This window comes from Dromiciops gliroides, chromosome 2 (assembly GCF_019393635.1).
Source record: "Dromiciops gliroides isolate mDroGli1 chromosome 2, mDroGli1.pri, whole genome shotgun sequence".
In the NCBI taxonomy this organism is placed as follows: Eukaryota; Metazoa; Chordata; class Mammalia; order Microbiotheria; family Microbiotheriidae; genus Dromiciops; species Dromiciops gliroides.
Window position 1 is genome coordinate 535,791,121 of NC_057862.1, and position 21,231 is coordinate 535,812,351.

The 21,231-nt window shown below is 41.6% G+C and overlaps 1 protein-coding gene across 1 annotated transcript in view; it reads left to right on the forward strand.

The window, feature by feature from the left end:
- Positions 1 to 6,944: 6,944 nt before the first annotated feature.
- CHRNB3 (cholinergic receptor nicotinic beta 3 subunit) overlaps positions 6,945 to 21,231 on the forward strand; it is a 44,142-nt gene continuing 29,855 nt past the window's right edge. The window contains exon 1 of the mRNA XM_043987163.1: positions 6,945 to 7,118. Coding sequence (XP_043843098.1) covers positions 7,064 to 7,118 — 55 coding nt within the window. The 5' untranslated portion in view covers positions 6,945 to 7,063. The remainder of the gene's footprint in view (positions 7,119 to 21,231) is intronic.

The following is a 21,231-nucleotide window of genomic DNA, read 5'->3' on the forward strand; positions in this document are numbered from 1 at the left end:
GCAATTTAATTAAACAAGTAAGATAAGTGATAAGAACAATCTTTTCCCTACACACACACACACACACACACACACACACACAAACACACAAAGGTACACTGTTGCTACCTATGTGACCTCAAACAAGGACCTCTCTGACCCTGTTTCCTAAGAGAAGATAGGAAGCCAGGTCTTTTTGGCTCTAAATTCAGTTCTCTTTCCTCCTCTAAGAAATGAGGAGTTTGAATTAAATGGGTTCCAAGACCCCTTTCAGCTTTAACATTCCATGAATCTTATAATAGTTTCCAAACATAAGGTGCTATATGTGCTATATACTGTAATGTGGCTGCAGCTTCTAGATCTTTATCTTCATGAAGTTAATATTGACAGCAAAAGAATTTATTTCTAAGACTGGGAGAATATTCTTTTTGTTTGTTTGTTTTTGTTTTTGTTTTGCAGGGCAATGAAGGTTAAGTGATTTGCCCAGGGTCACACAGCTAGTTAAGTGTCAAGTGTCTGAGGCTGGATTTGAACTCAGGTCCTCCTGAATCCAAGGCCAGTGCTTTATCCACTGTGCCACCTAGCTGCCCCCGAGAATATTCTTAAGTTGGTAAACCAACAAGTTTTTTAAAAGAGGGAATTTGTGTTTCAGATCAGGACTTGATTATATGACCTCTAAGCTCTCTTTCAACTCTAGGCTTCACTGATTTTATTAACTGTCAAAGAGAAAGAAAGCTGGCTCTGTGGATGCCAGGAATCTGGGCATCTTCTCTGGATATTCCCTGTGCCTGGGATATCCTCCTTCCTCACCTCTGCCTTCAGGTTTCCCTGGCTTCCTTCTATACTCAGCTTAAATCCTACCTCCTCAGGAGGTCCTTTCCTGGCCCATCTCTCCACAGTGCCTTCCCTCTGGAATTACTTTCCATTAACACTGTATACAACTTGTTTGAGCTCTTCCAAGAAGGCTTTTTGGTCTTGAGACCAGTTCATCTTCCCCCTTGAGGTTTCACATGTAGGCATTTTGACAGTATTATCCTCATCTGAGTTTCTTTTCGTCTTCCCTGTTGCCATAGAAGCCCTCAATGGTAAGGGTTCTTTTCTGTTTCTTACTCATATTTTAGCCTACTTTTTTACTTTTTTTTTTTTTTTTGGCGGGGCAATGGGGGTTAAGTGACTTGCCCAGGGTCACACAGCTAGTAAGTGTCAAGTATCTGAGGCCAGATTTGAACTCAGGTCCTCCTGAATCCAGGGCCGGTGCTTTATCCACTGCGCCACCTACCTGGCCCCCCTGTTTTTTTACTTTTAAAGTTGAGGTCTGTTCCTGGGGCACAGGGGCTACAGTTGCAAGCTTCTTGAGCTAGGGGATAAGGGCCTGGTGGCTGCCTTTCTGCCCTGAGGCCTCTGGGGCTTGTGGATTCTTCACCGCCCTAGGCTTGCTCCCTGTCCTGGGATGGTTTAGCCTAGTCTCTCCTGTCCTGTGGGTGGTTCTGCAGCTGGCAGTTTGCCCTCTAACCTGGGGCTGGGGGAGTCTCATAACTGGCTTGCTGAGCCACCAGCCAGCTGAGCCAGGACTGAGGGGTCTCAGCTGCTAATCTGTGCTGTGACCAAGAGCCTCCTGCTGACTTGCCCAGACTCCCTCCATGCTGCACTGAGCTAGGCTGCTCTCCCCTTTTGCTTAACCTTTCCTGAAGTCTTCTAAATTATCTCAAGTTGGAAGAGTGTGTCTCTCTGTCTCTTTGTAGGTTCTGTAGCTCCAGCATCTGTTTAGAGGCTTGATTTAATGTTGTTTCTGAGGGAAACTCAGGAGAGCTCAGGCAACTTCCTGACTTCTCTCCGCCATCTTGGCTCCAACTCCTTCTTCTGTATATAACTTGTTAATACATTTTTTGGCATGTTATCTCTCTATTAGAATGGGAACTCTTTGAGGGCTGAGGTGTATTTTTGCCTTTCTTTGTATCTCCAGGATTTAGCAAAAGTTCCTGGCAGTCAGGAAACACTTAATAAGTGCTTGTTATCTAACACAGTTGATGGAGCCTTCTTATTGTGGGATACGGGTGACACGTCTGGGTTCTCAAATGGCACACGTGTAGCAAATCCTACCAAGCTGGGAAAACTTAATGTGTAGACAGATCACAACTCCCAGACACCTTCTGCAGATGGTGTCCAAGAGCTGCTTTGGCAGAAGAATTCATCACCCTCTGGCCAATGCTGTGACATGAATACTAAGCTAGGTTGATCCTTGAACAACAGAAATTAATATGGACCATTGATGACTATATATATTTTTGTTTTCCAAGCACCAACCTAACTAACATTTCTATTTTCCAAGGATCAACCTAAGTGATCATGTCACAGGGATGAATTCTTCTGCCAAAGTAGTTCTCAGACACCCTCTACAGAAGGTATGAGGGAGTTGTGATCCATGAAGGTGACGGGCATACCCACATAGATTAAATCTTTGAAGTATTGAAGAAGATATAGGCTAAAAGGGACAGCCTAGTCTACTGGATACTGGATTGTTATTAAGCAGTTTCTAATGGATATGTTGTACATTGCTATAGACTATAATATAGAGACCGTCTATGCTAGTGTTTCTGTTCTTAACCCAGGGATTATATATAATTAACCAATAATTACATGTTTCAATAGGGAAAGTTAGCATATCAGGGAGGTGGTTGTTAAACCTGGGGCAGCAGGACAAATTACATTTGTTTATTTGTGTATTCTGGAGAGCTAATTGTTGGCCTTGTTTTGGGTACAGGTCTAGCCATTTGTCCTCAGGTTTTTGGAATGGAGTAAGGGAGTCTAATCATGGGAGGTTCAGCAAAAGGATTCATTAAACAGAGCAAAAAGATATGTGGCAGAAATATGTACCAGATAAGATCCATGGTCATCCTAGGTCCTAGGATTTTTCTCTAAGGTCCCTTCCAACTCTGAATTCTATGGGTATATGTGTGTGTGTGTGTATGTGTGTGTGTGTGTTTAATGCAAAGGCAGCAAATTTTTGTGACTTACATAATGTTAGTTAACCTCTTAGAGGGTATCACTGCTTCCAGTCACTCCTCTTTTCAATCCATCTTCCTACAGTTGCCAAATGGATTTTCCTAAAACACAAATATGACCATGTTACTTCTCCTATTCAAAAATCTTCAGAGGCTATGACCTCTATCTAGTATCAAATACAAAATCCTCAGTATGGCATTCAAGTCCTTCACAATATGGCTCCCACTTGCCTTTCTAGTAGAGTCTTACTAAATATTGCCCTTCCTTAAGTGGTCTCCATTCTACTTAAGCTAATCTGCCAGCTGTTCCCACCACACAACATTCCATCTTTCCATAGGTGGGTCTCCTCCATGATCCAAGCTAAGGGCTCATTTGGCAAAGGAGCAACTCCCGGCTCCTAGTTGGAAGGAAGTACTTCTCTCCCTTTGTGGGGTCCCCATGAAGTTCCCCTGAGGTGGCTGTAGGTCTCTGCACACTGGTACCCTTGTAGAGTCCTGAGGCTGCCTATATTTGCTGTATTTAGTTAGTCCTCAGATGCCAGTGCAGATACTGCTGTCAACCACTGATATTCTGGGGACACTGCTGCCCTGAGAAGTCCAAATATTCTGATCTTTTGAAGGTTACAAGGTTTCCCTCTGGTCAAGGGAGAGAGGGGGAAACAGAGCCCTCCTCTTCACCTCTCCCAAGCAATTTCCTTTCAGGGGCTTGGCTAGAACTGCTCCTCCATTAGGTGGGCTTGCTATTGAAATGCCACATTCCCTACTGGCCTGCTGTTTTATCCAAAGGCTGATTCTCTACAACCAATCATTAGCTGTTTCCCAGGTGGTTTCATCTGCTTTCATTTAATTGATATCTCGTTTATCCCTTTGATTGACTAAATCAATTGAGGTATCAGGTGATTGTTTATCTCTTTTTAGATAACGGGAATGATTCTGCAAAGAGGCATTTTCACCTAATAAAGGTATCAGGTGTAGGATATCTGAGCAGCTTTGAGCTGACTTTACCTATCCATACCATACAGGCCAAGAATGCAGGTTAGGTAGGTAGCAGACACAAGGATTTTGCCTCTGGTCTAGCTTGCCTCTTTGTCTATTCACCCATTCACCTACGTGTAACAATGGAAGAGACTTAAGAATTTGAGAATTGGAAGATCTTGGACCCCAGAAATGTTTGGAAATTATTAAGCAAATCACTGTTATGTGGATTACAGCATAACTTCAGAAGTTTGTGCTCCCTCCCTATGTTGGATTGAAAACTGGGAAGTATATTAAATGCTTGCCATAAACTAGTCTGAGGTTTGGGGCAGAGGGATCCAGGCCCTAGAGTAGGGAGGGGAAAAAGGAAAAACTAAGCCTAAGGTTATTAGCTAGTTGGGAACTGGGAGCAAGCACTCTGTTCTTTGTTCTAAAGAACTTGGCACTTGGGAATGAGAATCTCCTGCTGGGGAGGTGTAAGAGGTCTCTGGAGCCAAGACTCTTAGGGCCCTAGGGCAAGAGTTTTCTTTACTTTCTAAAAGAACTAGACAAAGCCTACAGGCCTTATGTAATCTGAAAGAATATGGTAGTACTTGTCCTTCCTTTAAAAAGAGAACCAAAGATTTCAGCTGAGCCAGAAATGCAAGACTACAGTCCAGTTGAGCAGTACCCAGCAGAGACCGTGTGTCCAGCTGATTAGTGTTTGTCAAAGCAGCAACCACTGAAGTAGCACCTGGCAGAGATGATGAGTTTGACTGAGGCCTATCAAGTGGAGACTGAGTCTTGAAGGTCCAGTGGAAGCAGTATAATGACATTACTAGCAGATATCAGCAGTCTCCCAGGAATGTGCTCTTTGCACATTTTTTACTGATGACCAACGCCCCTCCATCCATTTGTCCCAGCTCAAGATGTTTTCCATGTATGTGCCTCTACACTTGTTGCCTATGTTGGTCCACTCTTCCCACTGATACTGTGCATCCTGGGAGAGTGTGTTGCCTCTGGTTTATGGAATAAATGGTTTGTTCCTATGAAATGTTTTATTGCCACTTTTCTTACTGTACCCCAGTTCCTCTGATTGTGTCTTCTGGCTGACAAAGGTAAAGGCATTGGTGGGGGCTCATGAGTTTTGGTTTTAGGGGTATCTGAGGAGCACTTGGATTCTGAAATAGCCATTGGTGGGGGGCTCCTGTGAATAGAGGGGGACCATTGTACTTTATGAAACTTTTAAATGCTGTATAAATGTCAACTCTTATTGTTAGAGAATTGGCTAGCTGTGGCCAGTTTAGAAGATGCTGGAAGATAAATCCAGTCTCAAACAAAGAGGCATGAATATGAACATACACACGAAAACTGAGTGCTGGAAACTGTGTAAACTGTGTGGTACTCTCTGTTACCCTAGTATGAAACTCTACCCTACTGAGAAGGGAACTCTTCAGACAGCCGAGGAAGTACAATGGATAAAGCCCTGGAGTCAGGAAGATCTGAGTTCAAATCCTGCTCAGAAATGTATTAGCTGTGTGACCATGGGCAAGTCTCTCAGACTCAGTTTCTTTATCTATAAAAAATGGGAATAATAATAACACCTCCCTCCCAGAGTTCTTGTGAGGATAAGAAGAGCTTTGCAAAGCTTAAAGTACTAATCAAATGCTATTACTATTCTTCCTGTCTTTTAGGTGCTTCCTCAGATTCAGTTTTATCCTGGCATGTGCCCTTCTGCTGGTCCCCAGATCAGCAGCCAATGTCTTCTTCAACCCACTTTGGTTCTGCATGACCAACCATCATCTTCTATCCCCTAATTTTCCAGCCAGTCATAACCTTTTCTACATGCCCATCATAGGACCCTTCAGTTCACACTATTCAAGGCCCTCTTTTTTCTGTTTTTGATATATAGCTACTGACCAAGCAGAATCTATAGTATTTGGAATCCATTACATGCACAGTGGCTCCCCCCTTTATCATGATTATTGTTCAGTTATTTTTCAGTCATATCCAACTCTTCATTATCCCATTTGGGGTTTTCTTGGCAAAGATCCTGGATTAGTTTGTCATCTTTCTCCAGTTCATTTTACATATGAGAAACTGAGGCAAACAGGGTTAAGTGATTTGCTCACTAATAAATGTCTGAGGCCAAATTTGAACTCAAGAAGGTGAGTCTTCCCAGTGGTCAAGCCACTGCATCACCTAGCTGCCCTTACCATGTTTAGATAGGTCTTTGTTGGAAGGAGCGAGGGGATTAGAGTAATGAATTTGAATGGGAGATCGCTTCACAAATTTTCCAGCCCAAGGCAGTCCTCTGCCCAGCCCCAACTTTGGGAGTGCCCTGCAGGAGCAGTCAGTACACTTTAGAGACCCATGTGTTCGTTCAACTTGCATTCCTTGAGTGTTTGCAGTTTTTCCTGGCACTGCAGTAGGTGAGAATTAGAAATATATGAAACAGATAGGCCTCATTATCACTCTCCCCTCCTCAAAAACATGGAAATATCTCCCTCTTTCCTTCTGGGAAAAGAGGAATGCAATTGGTCATGGTGGGATCACCTTAAGGTGAGGCTTTAGGAGAAAAATCCTTGAGAACCACAGAACTGTGAAATAGTATGAAGCATATTCTCATACACCTAGTAGTCATTTTTAAAGTCCAAGCTCAAATAGAAGAGCTAATGTAAGAACACGAGAGTCTAGGACACTTCCTCCAGGCAACCTGGAAGGATGTATGTGTACACTGCTGTTTCTCTCCTCCTCAGACATCTGCAACCAAAAGAAGAAATACCCTAGCCTGAGACAGTGTGTAAGTCCCCTTCCAGCACTCATGATAAAGCTGTAACTTCTACTGCCCAGCAGAGCCTTGGGAGGGAATAAATAAATAAGTCAGGAGTTAGGACCCAGGGATACTTAGAGGACGTGACAGCTGCCTGGAAATCGATGAAATGTGCTTTAAGATGCATCAGACTGATGGGAGATATGGTTTGAATTCCTCTTACCCATCTGCTCAGGTACGAGTGTTCCTCTTTCGACTGGTAGCGAAGATGCTTTCTATTCAAAATCCTTTCTAGAAAGGGAATTTATGGTTTGGGAAAAGGAAGAAGACTGTTCTCCATAGACTGACAAACATCATGGTGTTATCAGATTTTTTGACAGTTCTGCTCATCCTGGCTGTGAGCCCCTCAGGTAAGGGTAACTTGTTCTCCTACAAACAGAGAGTGGGAGGGTAGAATGGTTTAAAAAGGAAGCAGGCAGCAGTTTGGCATGTATGCTGTTAGGGATTTGGAATGTATTTACCAGGAAGTTTGAATGACAGCTGTTAAGTGTGGCTACTATTGCTAGGGTCAGGGAACGTCAATGTTCCTAGGATGTCATCAGCCATTCCAGAATTCTGAGAACTTCTGTGGTGCCCTGGGAAGTTTGGGATCATGAGAGTTCTTTAAATCAGGGCTGGTAATTTAATGGGATAGGTTATGCTGGCCAAAAGTTGCTCAAAAGTAATTTTAAGAGATTTTTTTAATGTTAAAAATAATACATTTTCTAAAAAAAAAGTTTTTAAAAGTTGCTAAAAGAGTTGATGACATTCAAAAGCTGGTACGATATGTTCGGTGCAGAAACCTATGATCTACTGAAATAACATTTGACTATAACTGTTTCCATCTATGTAAGGACATAGGAGTAGGCTTGTTGTACCTATTTTTAGACCTGTGTAAACATCTGAAGAAGTGTTGGGTGACATGTTACACGTGTACACATCCATGCAAGTGTCTGTAGATAAAGATGAAGTGACAGACCCCCAGGAGTAAGGAAAACCTGGGTTTAAATCCTCTCTTCTATTACTGTCATCACATATATGTGTACACGTATTTATTGAAAGCAGAGGATCCCTGGGACAAAGGGTGGGGAATATACAGGAACAGAAAAGCAAGAAAGAAGGAGAAGAGAGAAAGAGGAGAGACCATCCTCAACACTCTAACGTTGTAGGATTTTTAATTAATTCATTTTTTCTGTTGCTTCAGTCATCGTCAAATTTGGCAAACTTCTGTAATCACTTTGCTATGTAATCAATCGCCCTTCAAAATAAAAAACCTCAGTGTATTTTAAGGTAAATTTGCTATTTGCATTTCTGATAAAAATTCCCCTAAATTCCTAAGTGTTTATCTATTTTATAAAACAACCGGATTCTTACTTTTTTTTTTCTCAAGGGGGAAAAGAAAGTATCATAGGCAACAATAGCAGAAAATACAGACCCTCTTTGGACATCTGTGCCTCTTTATAATAGGTGTTACATAAGAACATTAGAAATGGTTCGTAGGCACTTTGCCTATCTAAGGGATGGGGAGTGGGAGTTACTGACCTCAGAAAGCTAGGGATATACCTTGATTATCCCTTTCCAGAGTGCATTTCATAAACCCTATGGCACCATATAAATGTAATCCATTATGATGGGGGAAGGGACTGCCTTCTGAGGTTAATCCCCAGTATTCATTCAAATCAACAAACCACTGATGTTTGAGGGGGGCCATATTGGGTATGCGAAGATGAAAAGTGGCACAGTCCCTGCCCTCGGGTACTTACAATTAAATGGAGGGTTGGGGGAGGGTGGAGCTGAGACATGTAAACATTATCCATTATATGAATTAGAATGAGAAAAATCCAGAGGTAAGAACAGAGAGGCAGGAGAAAACCTGGGGAAAGAATGAGCCGCTCTAGACAGGGGGACCAAGGAAGACCTCCCAGATGAGTTGGCATTATTGTGCACAGGAAGTAATAAAAAGTTTCAGAACTATATAGAATTGTGGGCATGGCGATGCAGACATGCAGATCCGGCTGTTGGGGAGACCTACCGAGTCTGGTGGATCAACTGAGCTCAGGAGTTCAGAGCCACAGTAGGGCTAAGTCCAATGAATGATGTTACTTAAGTCTGATGCCAAAATAGCGAGCCCCCAGGAGTGGAAGGCCACCCTGAAAAGTCAGAAAAATGAAATAGAACAAAATTTCCATGCTAATCAGTAGTTAGGATAGAGCCCATCAATGCGCTCTCACTCTCTCTCTCTCTCTCTCTCTCTCTCTCTCTCTCTCTCTCTCTCTCTCTCTCTCTCTCACACACACACACACACACACACACACGCACGCATATGTAGGAACCTAGAAATGATCTAGCCCAGCCAATTCTCTCTCATTTTACAGGTAAAGAGACTGAGAAAGAGAGGAGGGGAGATATTTAAAGATAGACAAAGAATTTATTAAGCAATTACTGTGTACCAGCCCTTTTCCTAAGCTGTGAGGACCCGTATATGAGCATATAAATCAGTTGAGCTGCTCAAAGTGCTTATATTCTAGTAGACAAAACATAAAGAGGTGCTAGAAGGCATGGTGGGAAGGGTGAGTAAATAGTCTGGAAGAAGGGCTGAACCCTTAGGAAAATAAGGTGAAAACTCACCTCTGTCGGGTAAGGGATCCTGGGGTAGAATCTGAGGTAAAAGAGTAGGTGAGGAAGTCAGGAGAAGGTGGAGGTGGTGGTCCAGTAGAAAAAGCATAGATTTAAAGCCAGAAGAGACCTTGGAGGTCATCAAGAACAGGACCTTCACTTTACTAGATAAGGAAACTGAGTCACAGAAAGGTAATGTGATTTGCCTAATGTCAATCACCAGTAAGTATCTGAGGTAGATTTTGAATCCAGGTCTCTTGACTCCAAGGCCTGAGCCTTATCCACTACCACATCATGTTGCTTAAAGAAGCTAGAGTTAATAAAATCAAAACTAAAAGAAAAACCAGCCATAACCATCACATCACTAAGAAGCAGCCAACTACTAGGAGAAAACAGCAGCCAAGCTGGTTGAATTCCCACTGGATGCCAACTGGAGAGGTAACTCTGTTAACTGAACCCAGCATCGGCACACCCCTCAGGACCCACTCTGCCCCTTGAGGCTGACAGTGTAGTAAATAATTCCATGATTCTGATTCTGCTGAGAGAAAAGCTCGGCAGCTCAGCCAAGCCTTCTGAGCCCTGGTGTGTCCTGCGGAAGGGAGCAAGTGCCTCAGTACAGGGGCTTTCTCAGCCTGTAATCTCCCTAGAGGGAGAAAAGAGTTCTGTTTCCCAGGGAAGGAGAGCTGCCTGCCTGGGAGTTTGCCAGGCTGGGCCCTAAAGGAAGCAGCCAATAGATTAAAATGCAGCTCAGATGTGGGGCAGGTGAGGAGAAGAAAGAACATGGTGTATAGGGAATGGAGACAAGAAGAGATATCCTCAGTTCACCAAGAGATGGTTCGTTGTTCTAATTCATAGCTAAACATTATTTTTTCTGAAATGGTGTTGGACTATCTCGAGCAAGGGCAAAATTAAAGTGTTTTCTTGGTGGTGACTGCTGTACCTGCCATAGTATTCTGAGGTCCCACATTGCCCAATGCCTCTGAGTATTATAACTATTTCTTGGCTGCCATCCATAGGGTGCCATTGCCATGGTGCCCTCTCCCAGGGCCCATCTTTCCTCTAGGCCTTGGAGGGGCAACATCCATGCTCTCTAAGTGATGGTCAGTCCCCTCTCCCAGTTACTTGCACCTGAATTGGCACTTCTGCCCCACCCAGCTTCCCACTACACATTCAACTGATTTTGCCCCAGGTATAAGAATTCCTAGTCATGACTCTGGCATGGGGGAGCATGGCGGGGAATCATAGGGAGAAATTTAAGCAAAGGAATTCTTATGTTCATGGTGATCATTTTCTCTGAACAAAAAATGAAGGCAAGTAGTTTGACAACCTCTAAGTAAAGTTTTCTCCAATCAATCAAGCATTTTATTAAGTATCTACTATGTACCAGGCACTGGGATTCTCCAATGCCTCCTTGTGGTGTAGAGCAGACCCTGGGCTTTCAAAGGCTACACCAGTAGGCCACAATCTCTGGTAGATCCCACTAAGTTGTAAAGGCTCCAGGGACATTCCCAGACACAGATTGTATGTCCATCGTCTGAAGACTAGTCTACCTAAGTTCAGAGAGGCTCATTCCCAGAAGACTGGACACCAATTGATGTCTTTTTTATGAGTCTCTCAAATCATACAACCCTCAACCAACACAGTGGTTTTCAAACTACATAGCAATACCTCCATTTTTTTTTTTTGGTGAGGCAATTAAAGGTTTTTGGGGGGGGTTGGGGGGGCAATGAGGGTTAAGTGACTTGCCCAGAGTCACACAGCTAGTAAGTGTCAAGTGTCTGAGGTCAGATTTGAACTCAGGTCCTCCTGAATCCAGGGCCAGTGCTTTGTCCACTGTGCCACCTAGCTGCCCCAATACCTCCATTTTAAAAAAACTAAAAGTATTTTATTATTTTCCAGTTACATGTAGAGATAGTTTTCAACATTTGTTTATACAAGATTTCCAATTTCACATTTTTCTCCCTCCCTCCCCTCCTGCCCCCTTCCCCTCAACAGCAAGTAATCTGATATAGGTTTTATATACATATATATATATGTGTATATATATGTATGTATGTGTATATATATATGTGTATGTATATATATATAAACATTAAACCTATTTCTGCATTAGTCATGTTATAAGAGAAGAATCAGAGTAATAAAGAAAAACCTCAAAATAGAAAAACAACAGCCCCCAAAACAAAAGAAATAGTATGGTTCAATCAGCATCCATACTCCACAGTTCTTTTTTTTTTTTTCTGGATTTGAAGATCCCCTTCCATCATGAGCCCCCTGGAACTCTCCTGTACCATTGCATTGGTGAGAAGAATCTAATCTATCACAGTTGATCAACACATAATGTTGATAATACTGTGTACAATGTACTTCTGGTTCTGCTCATCTTACTCACCATCAGTTCATGCAAGTCCTTCCAGGTTTCTCTGAACTCCTCCTGCTCATCGTTTCTTACAGCACAATAGAATTCCATTACATTCATATACCACAACTTGTTCAGCCATTCCCCAATTGATGGGCAACCCCTCAATTTCTAATTCTTTGCCACTACAAAAAGAGCAGCTATAAATATTTTTGAACATGTGGGTCCTTTTCCCTCTTTTATGATCTCTTTGGGAAAAAGACCCAATAGTGGTATTGCTTTATAGCCCTTTGGGCATAATTCCAAATTGCTCTCCAGAATGGTTGGATCAGTTCACAGCTCCACCAACAATGCATTAGCATTCTAATTTTTCCACAGCTTCTCCAACATTTATTATTTTCCTTTTTTGTCATACTAGCCAATCTAATAGGTGTCAGGTGGTACCTCAGAATTGTTTTAATTTGCATCTCTCTAATCAATAGTGATTTAGAGCATTTTTTCATATGGGAATAGATAGCTTTGATTTCTTCATCAGAAAACTGCCTGTTTATCCTTTGACCATTTCTCAATTGGGGAATGACTTGGATTCTTATAAATTTGATTTAGTTCCCTATATATTTTAGAAGTGATTACCTCCATTTTTTTTTTGTGGGGCAATGAGGGTTAAGTGACTTGCCCAGGGTCACACAGCTAGTAAGTGTCAAGTGTCTGAGGCCAGGTAACTCAGGTACTCCTGAATCCAAGGCCGGTGCTTTATCCACTGTGCCACCTAGCCGCCCCGATTACCTCCATTTTCAACAAAAAAATTACTACTCCCCAAAACTTTTAGAAAAATAAAAATTTATAATTAAATCTAATCATTACCATTTAAAAATGATTGTCATAATCACTCTTTAGTTATTTCCATTTTCCAAAAAGTGATAGGATTTTAGGGGGAAAATACCCTACTGTGGCATTCTTTTTTGTTTTTGTTTTTTCAGTGAGGCAATTGGGGTTAAGTGACTTGCCCAGGGTCACACAGCTAGTAAATGTCAAGGGTCTGAGGCCAGATTTGAACTCAGGTCCTCCTGAATCCAGGGCCAGTGCTTTATCCACTGCACCACCTAGCTGTCCCTACTGTGGCATTCTTACTAAAATGAAGGAAATTGAGAAATATAATACGAGTTATGGTTCTTTTAACTTCCACACAAAGATTGGTTAACTTCAACTTTACACACTTCATACTCAAATACAGCAATCAGCATGACACAACTTGCTTACATCAAAAGCCCGTGTCTACTGACAACAGCTGTGGCAGATCATGTCTGAGTTGAGATTCATCATGTGCCAATTCAAACTTGACCATGTTTGCACATACCTCATTAAATGTATGAGAGACATTTATGATTGTTGTCTAAATAAAAACACAGATTAGCTCACATGTGGGATGAATAGATATCTCATCTGGGATCCCACCCACCCCTCTCCAAGGGAGACTGTGATTGCCATATTTGTTATTGTTGTTGTAACTAGAAGAAGGGCTGGGGCCATGCACTTGCCTCTTTGCTCACCTACCTTCAAAAAGGTGTATTGGATTAGAATTATACCTACCCACCATACCTCAAATATTGATAGTATAGGGGCACAATACTTAAGGGCACAGGATAAATTCTACTTTCCTTATTGTCCTCAAGGGGGAAGGTGTCAACTAGTTTACTATCACAACCAACCCTTCCATGGGGGTTATACAAAGGGCCATCACAAATTGCTAGAAAACGTCTTTATCAAACTTTTTTTTTTTTTTTTGCGGGACAATGAAGGTTAAGGGACTTGCCCAGAATCATACAGCTAGTAAGTGTCAAGTGTCTGAGGCTGGGATTTGAACTCAGGTCCTCCTGAATCCAGGGCCAGTGCTTTATCCACTGTGCCACCTAGCTGCCCCCTCAAACTTCTTTATCAAAGTAAGCAGTATATAGAAAAATTGGTAAGGTTGCATGGATTGAAATAGCCCAAGAATACTTAAGAGTAAATGGGTTCTTTGGGAGCAAGATAAGATCTCAGCTCAAACCAGGAGAGAGAACAATCTTAGATTTCACCACTGGGGAGAATACTCTTATCAGTTTCAGGGGTTTAAGCATTAGAAGTCAAAGGGCACTTGTGGGGCTGGTTACCTACAAGTTCACAGCCCTGCTGGCTATTCAAAAATTAGCACATTTCTCTCACAACCACTTCCTTCCAAGTCCTCCAACAATCTGAAAAAGTCCTGTCTTCATTGAGGTATACCCAGCACTGTGGTTCAGCATTCTCCGAGTCATTCAAGAGTTGTCCCCTTACACATGCACAGTGTACCACCCAACTTGAGTGGGCAGAGGTGTTGCATAATCACTGTCTTGCATCCACTGTCAATTGTAGATAATTCATCATATTAGATTCCCTTTTGTTAAATTGATTAAACCTTTTTTAATTGAAAAGGGTAGATATACAGGACATCTTTCCTAGTAGTAGGAAAGATACTATCACCAGCAAACTTACAGTTGGTCTCTGTGGAACAAGAGGCAATTGTCAATTAGGCAGCTAGGTGGTGCAGTGAATAGAGTGCCAGGCCTGGAGTCATAAAGACCTGAGTTCAAATGTGGCCTCAGACATGTACTAGCTGTGTGACCCTGGGCAAGTCACTTCACCTCGGTTTGCCTCAATTTCCTCATCTCTAAAATATAAATAATAATAGCTTCAACCTCCAAGGGTTGTTGTGAGGATCAAATGAAATAATCATTGTAAAGTGTTTAGCACAGTAACTGGCACATAGTAAGCTCTATATAAATGTTAGCTATTATTATTATCTGGTCTTGGACTACTTAGCTTTCTGATTGAGGTAGCATCATATAGCAGAATGGACAAAGGGCTTGGGAATAAGACACTTGAGTTTGAATCCTGACTGGTACTTACAAGCTATGTCACCATAGACAAGTAATCTAACCTCTTTGAGCCTCAGTTTTCTCCTCCATAAAATGGGAATAATAACACTTGTATTACCCAAGTAACAGATTTGTTATGATAGAAATCCTTTGTAAACCTTAAAGTGCTATAGAAATGTATGATGGTTCAAAAAAATGTTTTTTAAAAAACAAATAGTGATCTTCTTGAAAATAGAACGTGTTAGGGGAAGCTAGGTGGCACAGTGGATAAAGCACCAGCCCTGGATTCAGGAGGACCTGAGTTCAAATCCGGTCTCAGACACTTGACACTTACTAGCTGTGTGACCCTGGGCAAGTCACTTAACCCTCATTGACCTGCCCCCCCCCCAAATAGAACATGTTCATTTGACAATTATCAATCAACCTAAAAACATTTATTAAGCACCTACTATGTGTCAGGCACATTACTAAGTGCTGGATTAGGGGAAGTATATATTGAAGCTAATGCCCATTCACCTCCTTACATGGTACTGGTACTACTCTTCAAGTATCAGGCATATTGTAGTCTGCAAAAACTAGGTTATCAGGGGACCCAAGTTCTAATCCTGCCTCTGACACTAACTGGGAAAATACTGCTATCATCTCCACACTGCTGTCATATATTCACTTCCTAACTTCTTGCAATCTAACTTCTGTTCTCACCATTCTGCAGTAATTATTCTCCCCAAATTCACCATTGACCTCCTAATTGCCAAATCAAATGGGCTTTTTATTCCTTATACTTCTTTACCTCCATGTAACTTTTGACAGTGCTGAACATTTTGTTCCTGATAGTCTCACCTCCCTTGGCTTCCATATTATCTCATGGTTCTTCTTCAACCCCTCTGAATCCTCCTTGAAATCCCTTAATGTAAGAATTCCCTAAACCTCTGACCTCTTTGCATTCTCTAATCCCCTCCCGTAGCTTCAATCACAATCACTATTCAGATGATTTCCAGATCTATGTGTGTGTGTGTGTGTGTGTGTGTGTGTGTGTGTGTGTGTGTGTGTGTGTGTGTAAGGATGGATGGATATGTATGTATGTGTGTGTGTATATCTGTATCTATGCATCTATGTATGTATGTATCTATCTCTCCAACTCTGACTTCTCAGTGGAGCTCCAGTCATATATTTCCTACTGTTGGATGGAAATCTCATGTAATAACATTGATTCAACAAACCTTTATTAAGCACCTATGACGTACAGGGCACTGGGACAGATACAAATGAAACGGAAGTAGAGTAGAACCCACTGAGCATGTGTGCAGCTGAAATGAGCTCCCCTGGCCCCTTGTGCTCAGTGCTAGAGGACTTTGGGGTGTCACAAAAATCTCTTGGTTTCCCTATGGCAGAAGGGGAAAAGAATTGAGTCAAAAAGACAATCCCAAAGGACTGATGATGAAACATACTATCCACCTCCAAAGAAAGAACTGATATTGATGGAACACAGACTGAAGCATGCTATTTTTCACTTTCTTTCATTTTTTTCTTTTATTCAAGTTTTCTTGTCCCAAATTACTAATATGGTTTTACATAATAATACATGTATAACCCATATCTGATTGCTTACCACCTCAGGGAAGAGGGAGGGGAGGAAGGGAAGGAGGGATAAAAATTGGAACCCAAAACTATAAATAAAAATGTTTATTACATTAAAAAAAAAAAAGGATTTGTCACTGAGCCACTCACTCAGTGGACCTCAAAGAGAAAGACCAATTCTGGTCTTGATTTTTTCTCTTCTTTTCTGAGTGTATGGGAACTCTGAAAACTCCCTTGGACTCCCCGTAGTGGGGAGAGGATTTTGTTCTCATTTCCCATCCCTGACAAGTTACTCAAATATGGCAATGAGCACATGTGCTACCTAGCTAAGTTTGAGTCCGAGGGTCTTGGGACCCCTGGTTGCTTCTTCTGCTTTATATTTCTTTCCCTGAGCATAGGTGACCAAATAGTGATCCTGAGATAGACATTTCTAATCTTAAGGGCAACCTCATAAATATGAGAAATCAGGGGCTCCTAAGTCCTTTACCTCCTGAATCTTGATTGGTAGCAGGAGTTTTCTGACACTACACCCTTTTGGAGGAGATGTTCACTGCCAGGTGGATGAACCCAAGCTATTCCCTAGCCTGCTAGAAGACATAGACATTGAGGGAGATGTTCAAACAGTACAGAGCTGAGGTGAAGGTGAAATAAGTGTTCAGCAGGTCATTAAAATTTCATACTTTGGTATTTTAAAATATTGATCTTCTGAGAGCGAAACTTAGGGGTTATTGTATGATGTTTTAAGTATTTGTCAATGTGTGCTTTTGAGTCTTTCATGTTTTAAGCATTTCTTTTTCTATTTCCTTTTGGGGGAGACCAAAGATATGAGGTAAACCTAAACTTTAAGTTATTCTCCTTTGGACTCTGAGGTAGGAAGGTAAAGAGACAAAGGGTGAGGGAAAAGAGTCTGTCCCCTCCCTTTCAGAGGTCTGAACCCAGTTTGCATGAGTCAGAGGAATAGAGATTCCTTAGTGAGAGATAGAGAGGGCATTCTGTAGCCCCCTGAGCTTAGCACTGGTCTATTGTTCTGTAAAGTTAAGATTTAATTCCTCCCCTCCTGTAGTCCCCATGGAGCTGATAGTCTGGTATCCTGTGTATAGTTCACTATTCCACTTTTTTTTAAAATAGAATTTTATTTTCCAAAATATATGTAAAAACAAAATTTTAACATCACTATTCCACTGTTGATGCTTACTACTTGTATGACTTTGGGTAGATTATTTAACCTTCTTAGGTCTATATCCTCTTCCTTCTCTCCACACCCCCCCCCCCATCCCCTGAGACAATATACTATGACTTAGAGGTCAGCATCACCTCTAACTAAACTATCCTTCATGATCTTGAACTCTGAAATTTTCCCCTTTAATCATAACATCTTGTCCTTCCTTCTCTCCCTCTTTATTCCTTTCAAATCTATCCTTTACCTTTACTGTAATTTCTACGTAAACTGGGCCATCTTTTTTTCTCAATTCTTACCTAGCCCATAGCCATTAAATGGTTGTTACTGCAGACAAACTGAGACCTGAGGAAGACCTTAATTTAGAAAGACCAAAGTCACCCACCGTATCCTAGGCCATGGCCAGTAGTCTTGACTTTTGTTTTGCCACTGGACTCTGGAGGAGAGAGTGAAGCTGATGACTTTGCACAGTTCTGTCTCACTTTAATCTAATTTACACTCAAGTCAAGACATCACCCTCATGACATCACTGGTGCTCTTCAAGAATGAAGGATGAATATATCAGGAACTAAATCAAATTTATAAGAATCCAAGTCATTCCCCAATTGAAAAATGGTCAAAGGATATGAACAGGCAGTTTTCTGATGAAGAAATCAAAGCTATCTATTCCCATATGAAAAAATGCTCTAAATCACTATTGATTAGAGAGATGCAAATTAAAACAACTCTGTGGTACCACCTGACACCTATCAGATTGGCTAAAATGACAAAAAAGGAAAATAATAAATGTTGGAGAAGCTGTGGGAAAATTGGAACACTAATCCATTGTTGGTGGAGCTGTGAACTGATCCAACCATTCTGGAGAGCAATCTGGAATTATGCCCAAAGGACTATAAAGCTGTACATACCCTTTGACCCAGCAATACCACTTTTGGGTCTTTTTCCCAAAGAGATCATAAAAAAGGGAAAAGGACCCACATGTTCAAAAATATTTATAGCTGCTCTTTTTGTGGTGGCAAGGAATTGGAAATTGAGGGATTGCCCATCAATTGGGGAATGGCTGAACAAGTTGTGGTATATGGATGTAATGGAATTCTATTGTGCTGTAAGAAATGATGAGCAGGAGGAGTTCAGAGAAACCTGGAAGGACTTGTATGAACTGATGGTGAGTGAGATGAGCAGAATCAGAAGAACATTGTACACAGTATCATCAACATTATGTGCTAATCAACTGTGATGGACTAGATTCTTCTCACCAATGCAATGGTACAGGAGAGTTCCAGGGGGCTCATGATGGAAGGGGATCTTCAAATCCAGAAAAAAAAAGAACTGTGGAGTATGGATGCTGATTGAACCATACTATTTCTTTTGTTTTGGGGGCTGTTGTTTTTCTTTTTTGAGGTTTTTCCTTATTGCTCTGATTCTTCTCTTATAACATGACTAATGAAGAAATAGGTTTAATGTTTATATATATATATACATACACACACACACACACATATATATATATAAACCTATATCAGATAACTTGCTGTTGAGGGGAAGGGGGCAGGAGGGGAGGGAGGGAGAAAAATTTGAAATTGGAAATCTTGTATAAACAAATGTTGAAAACTATCTTTATATGAAACTGGAAAAAAATAAAATACTATTATCAGAAAAAAAAAAGAATGAAGGATGAGGGGGCAGCTAGGTGGCACAGTGGATAAAGCACCGGCCCTGGATTCAGGAGGACCTGAGTTCAAACCCAACCTCAGACACTTGACACTTACTAGCTGTGTGACCTTGGGCAAGTCACTTAACCCTCATTGCCTCACACACACACACACACACACACACACACACACACACACACACACACAAAAGAATGAAGGATGAGCAACAACAATCTCCAAGTCCTCTATTTTTCTTTCTCATTTCAGTCTATCATCCTGCTCTGGTCTCACTTTCTTCCCTTCACAGTACAGACACTGTAGTTGATCTGCTCAAGTATACCCTGTCCTCATTATTGCTCATGCCTTTCCAAACCCAAACTCTGGGTTGCCACGACTATTTGCTGCTTGGTACTGCAGAATCCTACTGGGGAAATGCACATGACTATGTTCTGGCTCTACAACAAATTTGTATTATCTTATCTCACTTGGGCTCTCACTGATACACAATGATTCATTCTCCCCACAGTAACTATCATATTCCCCACATCAGGTCTGAGGTGGGAGCAGAGCCAAGAAAGGCTATAACTCTCTCACACTCCCGACAAATCCATCCACATACCTCCAAAAATAATGCCATAGGACACATTCCCCACATCAAGTACTTCAAATCTTCTCACTTTCCCTCTCAGCAGAAGCCCCTACCTTTGGCTTTACTAGAAAAATAGACCACTGGGCCCCGGCTCCCTCTTCTCCACACCTCAAAACCCCTTTGCATCTTCCCCTACCGTCTCTTCCTTTGCTCCAGTCTCTAATTGGTGGCCCTGGAGGCAGTGTAAAGCACCCTGGCTGGGGGGGTCAGCAGAACTCAGTTCAAGTCCTGCCTCTTATGCTTACTATCACCATCAGCTTGTACACTTCACTTAGGTCCTTTAAGGTCACTTAAAGCATCAGTTTCCTGGTCTGTAAAATGAAGAACTTAGACGAGATGGCTTGTAAGTTTCCTTCCAGATCTCTGATCCTTCTCCTTAATACCATCCTATCTGCCTCTTCCAAGAGCTCATCCCTTTAATTTTCCCTTCTTTCTCTAATCTTTTATTTCTTCTTATCCACAGGCTCCTTCCTGGCTGCCTACACACATGCCCATGTCTCCCTAGACCTTAAGAAACCTTTGCTTAATGCTGCCATCCATCCCCCTGAATGCTGTTGTCCTATATCCCTTTTATGGCCAAACTCCCAGGGGAAAAAAAAAAACAAAACATTTACACCCTTGCTCCGACTTCCTTTCCTCCCACTCATTTTTCAGTTCTTTTCTTGGTCCTCATCCAGGATACTGTTGAATACCGCCTCTTTTATTTGTACTTTCCTGGGCCACTGTTCTATCCTGGTTCCTGTTCTACTTGTCTGACTGCTCCTTCTCAGAATTATTTGTCAGATCATCCTTTTTATCCACCCCCCCCATTAAGTGTGGGTGTCCCCCAAGGCTCTCCTAGGCTGGCTTCTCTTTCCCTCTACAATCTCTCTTTGTGATCTCAACAACTCCCACAGGTTTAATTATCATTTCTAAGCAAATAATTAAAAAATAATAATAACTAACACCTATATAGCACTTACTATATGACAGGCCTTGTGCTAAGTGCTTTATATTTGTTATCTTGTTGGATCTGCACCACAACCCTGGGAGGCGGGTGCTGTTATTACCCCTGTTTTACAGATGAGGAAACTGAGGCAAACCAAAGTTAAATGACTTGCCTGAGATCACACAGTTAGTAAGTGTCCAAGGCCAGATTTGAACTCAGGTCTTCCTAACTCCACGTCCAGCACTTTATGAACTGTACCATCTGTATATCCAGCCCTTACCTCTTTGGAATTCTAGTCCTGTGTCACCTTTTGGACATCTCTACTTGGCTGTCTCCTGGGCATCTCACACTTAACATGTCCAAAACAGAACTTGTATTTCTCCCATAAATCCACCCTTCTTCACACTTCTTTGATCCTGTTGATGGCGCCACCAGCTTTGTAACCTTGAAGTCTTTCTTGATTCTTTCTTCTCCCTTATGGCATCGGTGGCTAAGTCTTATAAATTCTACCTCCATAACATCAGTATAGATCTAGGTATTATTATGAATAATAATCATATTTAGAATAATAATATAATATTTAATATAATGGATCCTCATCATCTTTTATATCTATCTCTTTCTCTATTCA